General features: G+C 42.8%; 1 protein-coding gene across 2 annotated transcripts in view; it reads left to right on the top strand.

Annotated features, from left to right (window-relative positions):
* The window catches only part of NRK (Nik related kinase), an 82,508-nt gene that overhangs the window by 55,915 nt on the left and 9,833 nt on the right, over positions 1–16,760 (top strand). For both annotated transcript variants that reach the window (XM_085060519.1, XM_085060520.1), the window contains exons 19-28: positions 1,305–1,402; positions 1,782–1,918; positions 5,496–5,589; positions 7,946–8,119; positions 8,602–8,731; positions 9,014–9,172; positions 10,352–10,495; positions 11,695–11,829; positions 13,567–13,667; positions 14,226–14,375. In XM_085060519.1, the coding sequence (XP_084916645.1) occupies positions 1,305–1,402; positions 1,782–1,918; positions 5,496–5,589; positions 7,946–8,119; positions 8,602–8,731; positions 9,014–9,172; positions 10,352–10,495; positions 11,695–11,829; positions 13,567–13,667; positions 14,226–14,375 (1,322 nt within the window). The remainder of the gene's footprint in view (positions 1–1,304; positions 1,403–1,781; positions 1,919–5,495; positions 5,590–7,945; positions 8,120–8,601; positions 8,732–9,013; positions 9,173–10,351; positions 10,496–11,694; positions 11,830–13,566; positions 13,668–14,225; positions 14,376–16,760) is intronic.

The raw sequence follows: 16,760 nt of genomic DNA on the forward strand, positions 1-16,760 counted from the left end.
TGTTTGAATAACAGAGTTGAACAACATGCAACAGCCCCACTCAACTTTGCAAAGTCCGCGTGATGTCTAACTCCTGTGCTATTTTGGCACACGGAAACGAAAATCTCACCAGCAATGGAAAGAATAGAAAACCTCCCTTGTGGTTTAAACTGTCTCCTTGAGTTCTTAAGTGTCATTAAATTACAGCTAGTTCTGGCATATGGCATTTCAGATAGGGTTTGTTGCTTTCCCAAACCCACAGGGATAATGAATTGGACAGGAAAGGGCTATAAATACTTTAAAGCTAATAGTTCTGCTGAGTTGCTTAGGTGCTTATTGACCAGTAAGGAATTCTGAGTTTTGAAAGCTTTGCAAAATGCATGAAGACATGAAACCATTGTGACAAAACTATGTAAATTACCAAATACCTAATTTGTGTGAGCTTGAGTTCTTCCCCCTTAACTTGCACGGAGTCCTGTTGGTAACAGTGGGACTCCAGCCCACTGTTTCCCTTTCCCCTGATACCCAGTCATAGGAGAAACTGCTGAAGGAGGCAGGTCTTGAGCTGGCCAGTGTGTCCCAGGGCAGGATGAGGGTACAGTGGCTTTGCCTCCCTTCCCTTGAATCACTGATTGTGTGCAGAGCACTTCTTCAAGGCTTCTTTTGCTTTTTCTGATGCTTGCAGGCAGTGGGGGGGCCACATTGAACGGAAAGATTTGCAATTTAGTGCAGCTATTTACCCTCAGTCCAGCTGGGTTTAGATAATCAGACTCTTTAGGCTGTTTTTGTGTAATGGTTTTAGGAGGGCCAAATCTTGGCAGCACCTCTGTTTTCTCCCAGAGGTGTGCACAGGGGCTTGGGCTCCTGAATCCTCTCCCTGACCCTGTGTCTGCAGCCACAGGAATACAGCTGGGTAGCCCTTTGGTGCTGGAATATGACCAGCAGTTGCTGATGTGATGAGCTGTCTCTCCTCAAGAAGAGGATCAGAGGAAGGGATTAGGATATCCTCGCCTTTTTCCATTGCTGCCTTTCCATGGAGCTGTGGCTCATGTGCAGTGGGAATATGTTGCCAAGGGTTTGGCTTGCTCATCTTACTCTTGCAGCATTAAACTGCACCAGTATCAATTTATGTACATAATATTGCAGCATCCAGAACCACTGGGAAACAAGCAATGAGATTTTCCTTTGTAACAGAGAGAAAAAGGGAAGTTTGTCACCAGAGGCTGGTGTCTGCTTTGGGTGGTAGCTATGTGTGCTTGTATTGCTCTCTCACCCTCTGCATGTACACTTAAAAAAAAGAAACTTTTGGGTTTTTTTACCCCCAGGGAATCCAGGACTGGCCAAGGCAGAGAACGTTTTGTCCCAGAACCACATGCAGCTGCATCAGAAGCCTGACAAAGTTTCTCATCCAGGCCAGATTGCAGTAGGTTCTTTTAAATCCACTGATATTTTTGATTTGTCGGTGATTTTCACTGAGGGTCTGCCTGTGCAGACAGCTCTGTTTTGATGCTTGACAATTACTGTCACTCATGGCACCAGAGGGGTGTGTGGGGCTGGCTTGAGCTCACTGCTCTCAGTCCAGGTCTCACTTGTGTCCAGCTCAGCTCCTCAGCAGAGTGTCCAGTTTTGGCTCAGGTCACTTTCCTGTGTGAGATACCCACCTGTGATGGACCAACAGAGGCATCACCTTCCTAGTGACCTTTTTTTGGTGTAAAAGTGACAATAAATATATATGCTGGGACAGTAAAATACAGCACATGCTGTTTAACAATGGGTTCTTCAACCAAGTTCTCTTTTCTCAGAGTCCAGTCTCCTTTGCCAAGGTGAAGGACAGTGCCAGCTCCTTGTTAAAAGCAGCAGACTATTCCTCCTCAAGTGATGAAGTCAGCAGCAGCAGCAGCAGCAGCAGCAGTGATGAAGATGACACAAACCGTACAAGGTTGGCTTGATTAATTTTATTATTATTATTTTCTTCTTGTTACACGCTTCTAAATATCTAAAAAAGCTGGCATGCACAAATGCTACCCTTCCTTTGAAGTTACTATCAGTCACTTATGTCAGTTGTAATTAAGCAATTTAATGGCATTTTAATGAACTCCTGGGGGTGAATGTTGCTCCATCAGATGTGCACAGAGTAATAAGCTTTGATGACTTGCTGCCCTGGGACAATGAGGAAATGTCTTGTTTTAACTGGATATACTGGGCAGTGCTTTTATAGGGATTATTTGCGCACTGATCTACATTTATGTGGAATTTTTGAAAGAAAAAAGGAGAGGGAAAGAAAACTGTAAAAACTGTATTCCTTCATGCCAAATACAGGTTACAGTGGAGAAAACAAGGCAAACATGAACCTTGAATTCATGTAGTCTGTTTACTTTGGGAGAAATAACTACCACTGGAAAGCTGATGCCTTCACTAGGGCTGTTTATAAAAAGGGGGGGATAGTTTTGTAAAATGTGCTGTATTTTAATACTGACATTTTGCACAATTGCTGTGCTTTCCAGCTGATGCCATGGTTTGTCCCAGGCTGATCTCGCCTGAACTGTGTCTCTCAAGTTCTTTCCTGTTTATCACACTGGTTTTGTGACTGACATCTTGTGGTCAAAATGTCATGCAAAATGAGTTCTCTGCTGAGAAACAGCAGAGCAAGAATAGCTGGCTAGTCCCAGAGAAGGGAGTCAGCAACTTGGCCACCGTTGCTCTTAGGAACAGCAAACAGAAACATTTTTTAGTATTGATGAATGAAACTTCTGATTTTCTTGCAAAGAGACTTCAGTTTATTTCAAGTTCTAGGGTTTACTTTGAAGTGCATCCCAGGGCCACAGAGCTCTCTGGGATGGGGCTCTTGCTCTTCTGACAGAATTACACATGCAGTTTTGTCAGGCTTCAGGCAGAGATGCCCAGATTTGGAGCATTATTGGCAAGCTATTGTGTTGGCCTGGTACCAGTCCTTTCCCCTGTGCTGCTCTGAAGAGGTAGAATTTTTGCGCCTGCATATGCTCTTGATTTGCATTTCTGAAGTTCATTTTCAAAGCTGAGATGAGGAGAGAGAATGTTAAAAATCTTGTAGCTTATTCAGTGCACCTGAAAGAACTGATTTTTACTGTAATGCCTTTATTTTCCTACTGATCCTCTTCCAAACCACCTTATTCTGATCTGTAAAAAGTTTTATTCACTCCAGGTCATAGAATTCATCCTAGACCTCAGAAAGACTCTACATAAAAATGTGGATTTTCCCTGTAGCAATGACTTTGCTGTGTAAGTGTTAGATTGCTGTGATCCTTGCATGCTGTCATGATTTGAAGGAGTGTTATCACTGCCTTTGGAACTCTGCATGTGTTATTTGCATCTCCTCTGTGTGCAAGATCCACCCATCCTCTGGAGAAGTGCAGTTACTAATGCAGGATGCTCCCTGTCTTGTTTGCCTTCCTGTGCACACAGCCACTGCAAGAGCCCCTTAAAATCAAAGGTACCATCTTGCTATTAACAGAGTCCCTTCACCTTGGCTGAACGTCATTTACATCAAAAGATACTTCAAGAAGTATTTCCTGATTGCAGCCAAGTAAATAGCAAAAGGATGGTGATGAGAGTGAGAGGAACAGCCAGCACTGAAACTTTGCATATTCTGGTTAAAGTGAAGGGTTTGGGGGTTTTTTGCTTTCTAAACCCCTCTGGACTGTTGCTGTGGGGGCTCTGGCTGAAGCACCTTGGGCCAAGTTTTAGTTGGCTGCTGAAAACAATCTGTATTTTCCTGTTCTTGCCTGGGCTGTGGAACAGCACCTGATGTGCACACTCCAGCTTTCCAGTAGGACTACACTTGGGACATAGGCAAGAGAGAGCTTCCTATTCTCTTGGATGAATCCTGTTAACCACCCTGGGAAGGCTCATTTCTGAGGATGCTGCTGTCTTTCACCAGTAAAGCAACTTCTGGTCTTGTTTTTCTTTACAGTGAGATGAGCCAGAATTCTTCTTCACATACTCAAGGTTTTTGTTTTAAGGGAAGAGTGTCAGTATATATGATCCAGTGTTTTACCTCCTTGCACAGCACATCTATTCCATTGCTGTTAATTTCTGCTTTCCTGTTCCTCCTCTGATGCCTGCACTATTCACAATGCTGCTAAAACACTGAGTATGCTGGGACTCATTTGTATAGTTCAGTTTCCTCTCTTTGCTCTTTAAATGCTGTTTCCTACCAGCATTTGGACAAGGTGGATGCAGGTGTGTGCTTGGCTAGGAATTACTTTCTCCCCCTCCTAAGTTGGAGCTTGACATTATTTAAGATCAGCTGCTGTTTGCTTCCCTGATAAGAACAGGTCCTGGCATTCACCATTGATCCCACTCTTGATGATCTTGTCATTCCTCGTAAGATTAGTGTGCAAATATTTACCCACTCTCATAGAGTGGGGGGACAATCCAAAACCAAAAAATAAACAACGAAAAGTGCCAAAAAACTTCTACACACCCATCTTAAATCAGTAGGTCTCTCACCAAACGTTTTTTGTTATCGCATGGGGCATCATTTAAAAGAAAAAATTACATTACACTCTGCTACTGTTTGGCACATAGCACTGTAGAGCCCTTCACACCAGCATCCTGAATCCAGTCAGTTTTATAATTACTGGAAAGGAGGCAAAAATGCAATAGGCTCAAAGGGATTGCAGTAATAAAGAAATGAGTATAAATAAATAAATGGGATAAATAAATCATGTGAGGTGGAAGTGTACAGAAATGGGACCAAGAGCCTCACTGACAGAAGTTTGAAGCAGTTCCACTTGGGTGAAAAAGTTTAAAATGCAAAGATACCTCAGGCAGTGCAGGAAGCAGTGATGTGCTGGGAATTCACAACAGACACTTGCCTTGTTCTCACTCTTGCTTTTGGTATCAGCTTTTGGTCACTGTTCAGAACAGGATGCTGGGCCAGGGGGGCTCTTGGCTGCAGCCAGTCCAGCAGCTCTTGCTGTCCTCTGTCTGTGTGCACTGGGCAACATTTTCTGCATTTCTTTGTAAGGTGAGGATGTCCATGTTTCAGGGACTGATTCACTGGATGAGATTCCAGTGTAGCCTGTCCCAGTAGGCACTGGCAGAGAGGTCCCTGACAGCAGCACATGGCAGAGCAGCTGGTGCTCTCTCTGGAGAGCAGGGTGGCTCATAATTACACCCCACAGGGGAACGTGTGAGGGGAGACAGAAGTTTTGAAGCAGGCACTTCTCAAATGACAGCCTGGGGGACTTGCCTGAGCTATGCAGTGTCTGAAAGATGATGGATGAAATGCAGGGAGATGAAGGGATGTTCTCTGTCGAGGTGGGGAGAGCTTCCTGCTGTGTGTGAGTGGTCCTCAGGCACAAGTCCATTCAGGCAGATCCACAGACTAATCAGCTTGCTTTTGTACAAGAACCTTTGAGTGTAACTACTGAATGTTAATTATGTTCACTTTTGAACATGGATATGTGTGGTTTTCTCCTTTTTTTTTTTTTTCCCTGAAGTAGTTCTGTTCATTAATTGGAGTTTGTTACCAGGCAACTGCTAAGCAGCAGAATCGCAGATTTCTCAAGGACGAGGGTACCAGATGGAATTGAACTGAAACCCCAAAGCACCGTGGCAGAACAGAAGGTAATTTGGCCATTTGTAAGGGGGTGGGTACAGTGAGGGGGAGTGAGATCATTAATGTGTGTGATAAACGCTGTATCCATTACTTCTTGGTAGCATTCTCCCTCTGAAGTCCTGCTCTGCCATTGCAAATTATAGCTATAAGCCTGGAAAAAAGTGTGTAGTTTCAGGTTTGTGCTTCCTATAAAAATGCCTACATTTAGGTACAAAATTGTAAGTCTTTATTTGTCCTTGTTTTTGACCCATAGTAGTTTCTGATGTGAAGGTATTTTGTGAAGGCACTGGGCAAAAAAACAATACTGTTGATTGTTGCTGGTGTGCATTGGTGCTATTTTAAAAAAATCTGGACTTCTTTTTATTCCAGTTTAAAGAGAACTACCTCCTACTGCCTAAAATATTACCAGAACAGGGGAAGACCACTTCATCTCTCCCTATTGGCTTAGCAAAAATACTTGTCTTCTCATATGTCATGTTGTGGTTCTTTCCAGCTGCAGTTTCTAGCAGAGGCTTCTAGTCATGTGGATTTTCCCCTGTGATAAATATTAGTGCAGAAAAGGTGAAGAGAGACAAAGCAGAACAATGTTCTTTGTGGTTGAAAACAAGAAAAAAATTACAGTAATAAGACTTGTACTTGGTGACAGGGCCCTTCTCAGATATTACTGAGTGTCTTCTTGCTGCACAGATAGGGAAAATAAATTGCTGTGAAACTGGTGTTTTCCCCAGAGCTGTGGCAGGGCTAGAAAGAAGTTTTCTTTACCTGTGGTGTGATTTCTGAGCTTCAGACCAGAGGGAAGACCTCCCTGACTGGGGAAGGAGTTCCATTTGGCTTTTGTCCCTCCATCCTCAAGGAGAAAAGAACAGGGCAGAAACCAGTATTTCTCTTGTGGCAAAACCAGCCCACTGTTTCCCTTTCCCCTGATACCCACATATTGGAAATGGGCTGCTTGAGGGAAGGAAGAATGTTGGGGTCTTTGAGGTCCACACTGAGGCTGAGGGAGACCAGAGAGGGTTGAGGTTGTGTTTTGGTGCATTTGGAGAAAAGAGTGTGGGAGGGAGAAAGGGCAGATGGCTGACACTTCTCATAAATCTCTGCTGCCTTCTAATCTTCTCCCTGCCTCCCATGCATTGCTCTGAACCCATTTTCACCCAGCAACCACAGCCACCAAGGGTCTCCACAGCTTCTCCAACATTCTTTGCCCTGTCCAGTCAGCATGAACTGCTTTGATGTGGTTAGGATGCACCAAACTGCCCCAATGATTCAAATGGGGATTTGGTTTGCTTTAGTTCAGCTGAATGTGACTGAAAACTGAACAAAAAAGCCCCATGCTGGCTGGGTTCCCTAATCTCAAGTACTGACTTGCATGTTCTGGTTTCAGGTTTTACATCTGAATTAAAACATAAAATACTTCTAGCATCAGTTTCATTTCTAGTTAGTTACTTGACTTTTAAAAGGCAAATGTCTATTTAGAATTATCTTACTTTTTTCCCCATGTTTTGGCCAGCTGATCTGATTTCAGTAGGTTGTTTATCAAAGTCAGTACAATGCACAGATTTGCCTTGAGTTCAGCCAGCCAGAAGCTGCTGGAGTTGGCTGGTGCATTTTGGTGAATTGCAGCAGGAACTTTCTAATGGAGCACTTGGCTCCCATCACTCTCCATGTTCCAGTGCTCATGGTGTTCAGTACCCTGTGCACTGCCCTCCCCAAATGGGACACCTCTTGCTTTGCACATCCTATCTTCCTCTCAGCACTTCAGCCATGAAAAACAATCTCTGACTCTGCAGATTGTGCTGTCAGGGAGAGAGTTTGTGTGGTACCTCACAAAGTGCACAAGTATTTCCATGGGATGCTCAGAACCAAACATCACTGTACTAGAAATGCTGGTGCTGAACCTACTAAATGTCCTCTTTCTGGAATAAGGTTTCTTAATTCAGTAAATGAAAAGTATCAATTAAGTGAATAGTGAAGGGCTTTGAACTAAATGCAGGTCCAGAATCAAGAAATTCCTATATCTGTCTGCAGTATGCAAAGGTCAGGTCTGTAACTCGTTAGGGCAAATAATTTGATTTTGTATCTCTGAGGCTGAAGTTCCTTCTTTTTCTGTGGTTGAGGTAATGCAAGATGAAGAATATTTGTGGAGCACTTCAGGAGTAAAACCCAAATTTGTCATCTCACTTTTTGCCATACACTTCAGTATTTAATTTTTTATTTTAATATTGCCCTAGGGTTTGTCTTTGAATGATACATCAGGGAGAGCACTACTCCCCCTGTGCTCATTATTTACCATCCTAATTAACTGGATTTGCAGAGTGCATTGGAAATATGCTAAATGTGGTGTTTCAACTGTGTGTTCTCATGCAGGATCAGATTTTAGGGAAACAAATTTCTAACACCCAAGAAGGCCTTTGGAGCATAAACAACCAGAACTATCTCCTGCCAGATCTCCTCCAGCAGAGCCAAATTACAGACTCCTCTGTGAACCCGCCACAAGTGCCACTGGCTTGCCAGGAACCTCAGAACAAACCTCTGACCAAGGTGAGAGATAAATTACAATTGACTGGATTGAACTGCAGCCCTTTTAAGTTCCTCTATCCTGTCTCTTTTTACAATGAGTTTTTTTCACCACATTCTTTCTTTTCTTTAAAAGTTTTATCTGGGGGTCAGATAAGAAATCTTGACTGCCTAAGAGATTTTATTGTTCCTCTTATATTCCCCCATCTCCTTCTCTGCTCCCTTTTATTTCCTTGCTTTTTTTCTCCCCCTTTACACAAGCTAGGGGGCTCATGCCCTCTCTCCTTCACCTGCCATGGCACTCTGGTGTGGCTCTGCTCATTGTCCCTGGCTTTCTCCCACCCAAGCATTGTGTGGGGGATCACAGGGCAGCCCCAGAGGGGCTGTGACACTGCTCTGAGCACAGGCTCGTGGGCAGAGGTGTCACTGGAGGCAGGTGACAGCACTGTCAGTGCCATGTGCCCTGAGCACCACCCGCCTGAGGCAGCTCCTGTTCCTCATTGCAGAGCCCCTGTGCTGAAAGCCCACCTGCCAAGAGCAGCACTTCCTCCACAACATCCTTCACGTCATTCATAGATCCAAGACTTCTGCCAATCACCCCTCCCACCAGTCCAGTAGGACCTTCCTGTAGTTCTCGTGAGTATGCTTGACCTTTGCATTAAAATGCCCTTCTTGTGAATTTTCATTGTACTGCTTCTGCCCTTCTTTCAGATGTGGCTTGCTGTACTCTGCTGCTGCTGTGTTACCACCATGCTTTCTCAGGAATGCCCGAGGAATTGTCCGGATTTTTTTTTTTTTTCTGGCTATACAAAGCTCTCTGGGTGTTTTCTCACCCCTCTGTCGTTCTCCCACAAACAGGTCAATACAAGGTGTAGCCAAAGGCTCACATTTTCCATGATTGCATGTCTTTCATTGCAGCATCCAGTGCCAAACCTGAGCCTGTCAGGAGGGAAAATGCAAGGAAGGGCTCCGTTGTCAATGTCAATCCAACCAACATCCGCCCGCAAAGCAACAGCCCAGAAATCCGTAAATACAAGAAGAAATTCAACTCTGAGGTCCTTTGTGCTGCTCTGTGGGGTAAGCTCAGAGTCCTGGGGTGGGTGTGGGGAGGGAAGGCATGCTTTTTACAGGGTCAGCTTCACGTGGCATAAAACTAAGATACAGCAGTCAGACCACATCTTAACAGCTGTAGGCCTTGTCCCAGTTGCACATTGCTTAAACTCTTCAGTTATTTTAATCATCTTTCTCCTTCAGAAGAACAGATGTATTCTGTGGGACTTGCCCAGCCTTTTGCTCCTCACTTTTTGAGCCTGGAATGGCAAACAAATGAAGTAGATGGAACATTATCCAAAGCAAATGTAGATTTTCCAGTTTATAGCTTCACAGATTTTTGTTTAATGTGCGTTTGTAGGAATCCAAAATTTTAAATTAAGAACAGAGCTGTGTGGCAAGGCCTGTAATTAAATGTGCATTGAGGCTGAAGAGTACCAGGTACTTGTCAGAGCACTGCCAGTGGAGGAGGGTGCTTGTTCCAGCAGGATACCTTATGTCGTGTCTTTAGAACCTGCTGATTAGAAACATAGCTGTCATTCCAGCCAAACATGATTTTTGACATTCTCTGATGTCAGCAACCCACTGGAGCCTTCTCTTCCTTAGCAGCAGTTGGATTTCAGATGGGTTCGCTCCTTAATTTGGCATTTGAAGGCATTCTCCTAAAGCAGAGACTGTTCTCAAACAATCCATGCATCTCCTTGTAAGAGCAGTGCTTCTCCCCACAAGCTTGGTTCCCCCATGATTTGAATGTTGTATTTGGAAAAAAGGAGTTTAGGGGAATTTTTTGGTTGTTTTTCTTTTCTTTTCTTTTTTTCTTATTGATAGGGACTTTTAGAACACTTAGTTGGGTATTTTGTGTCACTACTGTAATGGTGCTGCACAGGACTTTTGCACTGTCACAGGTACTTTCCAAGGTCACCTTAGAAGTTCAGGTTCACTGAATAGTTTCTTTTTAATGTTTAAATCAGCATTGACTTCAGCAGAACTATTAATCCTTCAAGTTCCATAGGTGTACAGGTGTTCTGCTGAGTAAAAGCTCTAATGGTGAGATTTTTTTTCTGGAAGGTCATCCACAGAGCAAAAGAGCAATTATCAGGTACCATTAAGTAAGATTAAATAGAAATCATCTCTCAAAACAATGAATATTCAGTGACCTCTGAATCATTAGGTGACATATGCAGTATTTTTTTCCTGTATCGACAGGAGTGAATTTACTGGTGGGAACAGAGAATGGATTGTGGCTGCTGGACAGAAGTGGGCAAGGAAGAGTTTATACACTGATTACAAGGAGACGGTTCCAGCAAATGGATGTTCTGGAAGGACTCAATGTGCTAATTACTATATCAGGTTGGTTCAGTGGCTAAAAGTATCTGACCTGTGTTGGGGTTTGGAAGCAATTAAAAAGAAGAATTAGGTTATAAACTAGGTTGAGGAATTTCCTCTTTCAGAAAATCACAGGACAGTTATTCTTGTTAATAGGAAAACTCTCCTGAATTTTTAACATTTGCGCTCTCATTCCAGAGTGACTTTGGGACAATTCATTATCTGGTTAATGTATAAAATGGTTTGTGGGAAGTACAGAGTGTTTCATATTCCTAAAATAGACTGATTCTCTGCAAGCTATAGTTTGTCACTTCTCTTGTTTCTGTGATGTGTGAGTATTTAAGTGCAGTTCTGTTAACATATCATGAAATAACCTCACCCTGTATTCAGCAAGAGGTATGAGCAGTAACATGAGAGTGATCTGTGTTGTGAAAGCATCAATAACATTAAATGGAGGTCTTCAACCTCTGCTGGGAAACAGTTTGGACTCTGGCCATATTCCCCTGGCTGAGAGTGTCCTCAAAGGATGCACAGTAGGGTCAGAGGTGTGGGACCATCAAGGAATGGCAGCTCCTTGTCTCAACCCAGACTCACCATGGTGGGCAATGGCAAGAGCTGTTAGTCCTGTGCTGCCAGGTCCAGCTGATGCTGGGACATGACATAGTCCTCTTCAGAGAACCTGTGGTCCCAGAGTGCTGCTGACCATAGGTGCTCATGAACTTATGCAACAGAAAGAGTGACTGAGATGAAAGATGACAAAACAATTCTCACCTGTAAAGGCATCCAAAAGAAAAGTGGCTACTTGTGATGAAGATTGACAGGAAATTGGAGCTAAATGAATGGCTTATTCAAACTGCCCATTGTAGGACATGCCTGTATTCCAGGGTAAACAGATCGTGTGATGGTTTCTGATAATACTTGTCTGTAGAAACCTGTTCTCTGGCCTGAGGGAAGAATTTTAGTCAGGTGGGAAAATCTTGCATGAAACTTGAGTCACAAGGTAAGTGCACAGTGCCCAGTGCTATAGGATTGCTGCTGTGCCAGTTCTCCCTGGGTGTCCCCATCAGCCCAGGCTCTCCTTTCGTGCCCTTGCTCTGTTCTCTCACCCTGGTGAGGCACAAGGATCCCTTCACTCAAGGTCACAAAACTCTGCGTTTTTGTAAGTGGGGGAGAGTTTGTAGTTCAGGGAGTTAAAGTGTTCTCTCTCTTTTTGCAAATCCCAGGGAAGAAGAATAAGTTGAGGGTATATTACTTGTCGTGGCTGAGAAATAAAATTTTGCGCAACGACCCAGAGGTGGAGAAGCGGCAGGGCTGGGTGTCCGTGGGTGACCTGGAAGGCTGTGTGCACTACAAAGTCGGTAAGGATTTCCTGGTTTTCCCTTAGAGAGATGCTTAATCATCCTCCTTTTTGCATCTTGTGACAGCAGCATTTTTTAGCTTTGTTTCAGGATTGTATTGGGCTGGATATCTCATGAGTTCTTTCAAGACTCCCTGTTTTACATGGCAGATGCTTTGCTCCCTGTCACTCCAGGTGACATCTCTTCTTGCAGCAGTTACCAGATGATGTTATGGCTGTTCCCTGTAATGGCTGGAAGGAGGGAGTGCCAGCCATGGTCTGTGCTCAGTCAGTGGTTTAGTTGTTCTGTAGTTACTTAAGGTTTTAAATGGATGGATTCAGCTTCCCTCTTGGCCCTTGGTAAATGCTAAGAAACTGGACCTGGTTTAAGTCCAAGTGAGTCATATTCAGCTCATCCCTTTCTTTCTCATGAAAGACCCAAATATACCTTTGTTTAAACACCCTGGAAATGGTACCATCTCACTTTTCTTTGGCTTTCAGGCAGCTCTTTCTTGAGATGAACATGAGGATTGTAATAATTTCTGTCACTTATCTGTGTCTGGAGCAGGGGGGTTGTATGGCACTAGTTTTGCTTGGTGAAGGATGCCATATGAAAGTGGCATTTTCTTTGAAGTCAAATAGGGCCACGATATGGAGGAGTGCAGGAAATGTGAGGTGGCTGCCTCATGAATATCTTGCCTGTTTTGCCTTTTGGCTCTAGCAGTAGCAGGGGTTTAACTCAAGAAAGAATGTGAAACAGATGTGTGTTGTTACTTTAACTGTGATTACAGCTAAGCACCCACATATTCCACTTCAGTTGCTCATTGTTGGGTTTGGTGCATTTTTTTTTATTTTAAAAACCCAAAATACTTATCCTAAAATTAGGCAAACATTTGGTAGGAGCTTCTGTGTTTACATATGACAACCCACTCTTGCTTTTTTGACAGCACAGCTGCTGCTGTTTTTCTCTCGGTGAATCTTCTTGTATCTTGACCTGTGGTTTTACAGCTATTTTTCCAGGTAGAAAAGGAAAAGGATGTACTGTTCTGCATTTTGGTAGAGTTTGCTGGGTTTTCTTGTTCTCTGCCTGTGTGAGATGGCATCCTGTTTCCAAATCCCTGTCTCTGGCAGGATGAAAACACAATGCACAAAGAAATCTTAATTTTCAATGCATGATTCTTCATTTATTCTCAATGGGCCCAGCATGACCTTAATTGTCTAGGAGAAATTGCTCATCTCTTAAATGCTTACTCATCTCAGAAAGATGGGAGTCCTTCGCCCACACAGCACCTGGGGATTTAACCCAGAGATGAGCACTGAAATGAAAACTCATCCTGCCATGTCTGACACAATTGTTCAGCCAACAACCACCAGTCCTCCAACAGTAGCTTATTCATAACCAGCAATGGTGGGGTGTATTCACACTTAAAAAATCAAGTAGGTTGGTTTAGCTGCAGGGTCAAGACCTTTTTTTCTGTCTAGTGAGATTTATTACTATCTTTCATATCACTATATTAAAAGGAATATATAAATATTGTTAACAGTCATTTGGCTTTACTGAAAATAAATGAATTATAGGTTTCCAGTCAAGGTATTGTCACTGATGATATTAAACATTGATGTCCAGGATGCATTAGTCTCCCTTGCTGGATAATGTCTACCTCTACAAGTAATCCATTGAAATTATTTCATGTGATGAGATGGTCTTTGATTTAAGTGTCTCTCTGGTACCTAAGGAGTTGTTCTTCTTGTATTACAGTAAAATATGAGAGAATCAAATTCCTTGTAATTGCTTTGAAAAACTCAGTGGAGGTTTATGCTTGGGCTCCAAAGCCTTATCACAAATTCATGGCTTTTAAGGTAAGTGAAACATCACTTTGGTTCAGATGTGTCACTGTCTCTCGCTGTCTCTCATCTGCTCTCTGCTTTCTTTGTTGTTGTTTTGTATAATATTTATTGTAGTTAAAGATAAAATGAGTATTCTTTTAAAGAAAATGTAGTTCATTTGACATACTTTGGAGATGGCAGGCATGAGACTGTCACAGTCGTGATTGTTAGATGTAACTTGTTTCTCTCTACCCCAGCCAAATGCAGCATGAGCTGTGCCAAAATGTTCATTTGAATTCAGAGTTGATGCTGATTTCCCTCAAAAGGGTAGGAAACCGAACAGGATGATATTCAGCCTAATTTTTGCCTAGTCCATTTCTAGAATCTTGATTTTTTTTCAAACCACAAATGAATTTTCCAACTGTCTTTGCAACTCAGTGGGTGATGGATACTTAGCTCCTTAAATGTAACCTACTATTTAACAAAAATAACTGTCTAACTTTTGAGTTTTGAGAATTCTTAGGATCCTAAATGTAGTTCTGTAAACCAACAGCTTTATTGTGTCACATACTGCATTTTTCTTTTTTCCAGTCCTTTACCTCACTTCATCACAAACCACTGTCAGTTGACCTGACTGTTGAAAATGGGCAAAGACTAAAGGTCATATATGGCTCAGTAGTGGGATTTCATGCCATTGATGTGGACTCTGGATCTGTGTATGACCTGTACCTTCCAACACACGTAAGATATTCCAAAAAAAGTACATTAATGTCTTTGTTCTTTGGGCTGTATATTAATGATGATCAGGTTAAGAGCTGTGCTGTTTTTCAAATGAATCATTAGTGGCAGCTAGTACAAAAGCACTTTTCACATAGTTTATAACACTGAAGTCCTGTTTAAATGTTTTTATTACATTTAGAATATAAATTTTAGTGGTTTAATGTCAGAAAGCCTACTGTATGGACAGTACTATTTTTAATTTATTTATCCTGGAAATTTAAGACTTAAACAGTCAAAGACACAATAATATCTACATGAATTTAGATGACTTTTACAATCTGCCACTGTGCAGACTTTGCAGAAACCAACTTCAGACTAAATAAATTTGCTCATCTTCTTGCCATTTATTTGCCCGTGAAACCACTCTGGAAATTCAGGAGTTGTTTTACATTTTCCCTGTGACTTTCTCTTTAGATTGTCAATAAATTGGCATAAAGGGGTTGATTTCAGGCTGATGTGTACATCCTGCATTGTGTCTCTATTTGGGGTGATGGTGATCACTAAATTCCCACTTAAACTCAGATAATAGCAAATTCCCCTGCAGAAGTGAATGGCTAGCATGGGGCTGTCCATATTAAGTCTGTGCTATGGTGTTAATATTTTTGGATTTTCATTTGCTTAGCTGTTCTAGATCTTTTCAAAGCTGTGAGTCCCAAAAGCCAGAGAATCTTGGGGTCTTAGGTTCAGCAAACTGGCAGGTTCCAGACTGGCTCCAGTCTGATGGGAGGCTCCTGGCAAAGAAACCTCTGTGCACACTTGAACCCTCCCTGAAGTCAACAGCGCTCCACAGGGGCCAAGGGTGCCACGGCCTCCTTGCATCCCCAGGCCATGTGTCCTAAATTTATGCTTGGGAGGTCTGAAGAAACCTCATCCCAGATCTGCATGTTGCAGCCTGTGCCATGAATCCATCTGTTTTTTAACTTTTCTCTACTCTCAGTCCCTTGTTTTCAACCCAGATGAAAACCCACTCCTCCTGTGCAAGCCACTTGATCACTCTGCTGCCCCTGCAAGCCACAGCCTCCACATCTGTCAGAGCTGTGTTCCTAATGGACACAGTGTGTGAGGATGGCTGTTAGATTTATAAACTTCTCTTAACTGAGAAACGACTTTTCTAGCTCTTCTGTTGAATCACCTGCTAAAGGCTTGTACTGTTTATTTTTATGTAGAGTTTTTGTTAGGTACTTAGTATTTGCCTTGTTAGAGGATTTATTTAATCTGACAGTAGCCTTGTTACCTATGCAGCTATGATGAATTCACATCAGTTTGTAAATTGAAGTGTGGTGCCCACGTGCCTTTCTGGAAGTGGGTTGCTGAGCCAGGTGAACAGTGACTTGTCTAAAGGGTTATTTGCATAATTGCCCAAGAGAAGAAAGGCAAAGAAAAAAGTGAACCTTCTTAGAGGCTTTACTTTTTCAACAGGCAGCAAATACAATTAGGTACCTGATGAGAGAGTTTTCCCAGGTGACTGCCCTGAATATGTGGGGCACCTGAGACTGACTGCATTTGTGTGAGCTCTTCAGCCACAAGTTAGCCTGGACTAAAAATATATTTTCCCTTCAGAGTCTTAGACCTGGAATAAATTGGCTGCCACGGCAGCTCTATCTTTTTTGGTATTTTGTTATTTTAAAGAGCATCTGCTAGAACTGGATAATTCTCTCAAGGAGCTTTGTGGTGGCAGTAGCCCAGACTGTAACAGGCTGACTTGAGATACTCTTGCTTTCTGGTAGCCTCTTTTCCTGGTTCCCCACCTCTTTCTGCATCTCTTACCTGCTCCGGTCGCTCATGCGAGTCCCAAGGCAACGCATTAAAATTGCTCTGCGGCTCTGGATCCCCGTTCTAGTGTTACGGATAGTTGTTGCGGAGGCACGGAGTCAAGTGGGTGGCCTGAGTGTATTCAGTTTGGCAAGTACAGCTTCAGTGCTCCTTTTACTGTTTGTTGTGCCCTTACGGTGTGCATAAATGTCTGTGCTTGAGGGGAAAGAAACACCTGTGTGTGGCTGGCTTGTGAGAATGATGTAAAGCTCCAGGCATATGCTTCCTATAAAAATATTAATTGTGGTGGTTTAATTTACTGTTTAACATCCTGTTTTGAGTAGCACTTTAAACAAGGGAATGCTTTGTTACTGCTTTTTTTAAGGCTGTCCTTTTTTTCTTTCAAAAATGCTTTTGTGAAACCCCACCTTCATGGTTGTATACTTGAGCTTTGGTTTTGTTTTTTTGCTTGGGACATGTTGGCTTCTGGGAGAGATTCGTGTGAGTGAAATGCACTGTTCTGTGGCATGCAGAGGTGTGCCCAACAGCAGTCAAATGGGCAGCTGTTTGTAGTGAAGGATGTGGGAAGGGAAG

Source organism: Lichenostomus cassidix, chromosome 4A (assembly GCF_008360975.1).
Source record: "Lichenostomus cassidix isolate B80296 chromosome 4A, HeHo_3.0, whole genome shotgun sequence".
NCBI lineage: Eukaryota > Metazoa > Chordata > Aves > Passeriformes > Meliphagidae > Lichenostomus > Lichenostomus cassidix.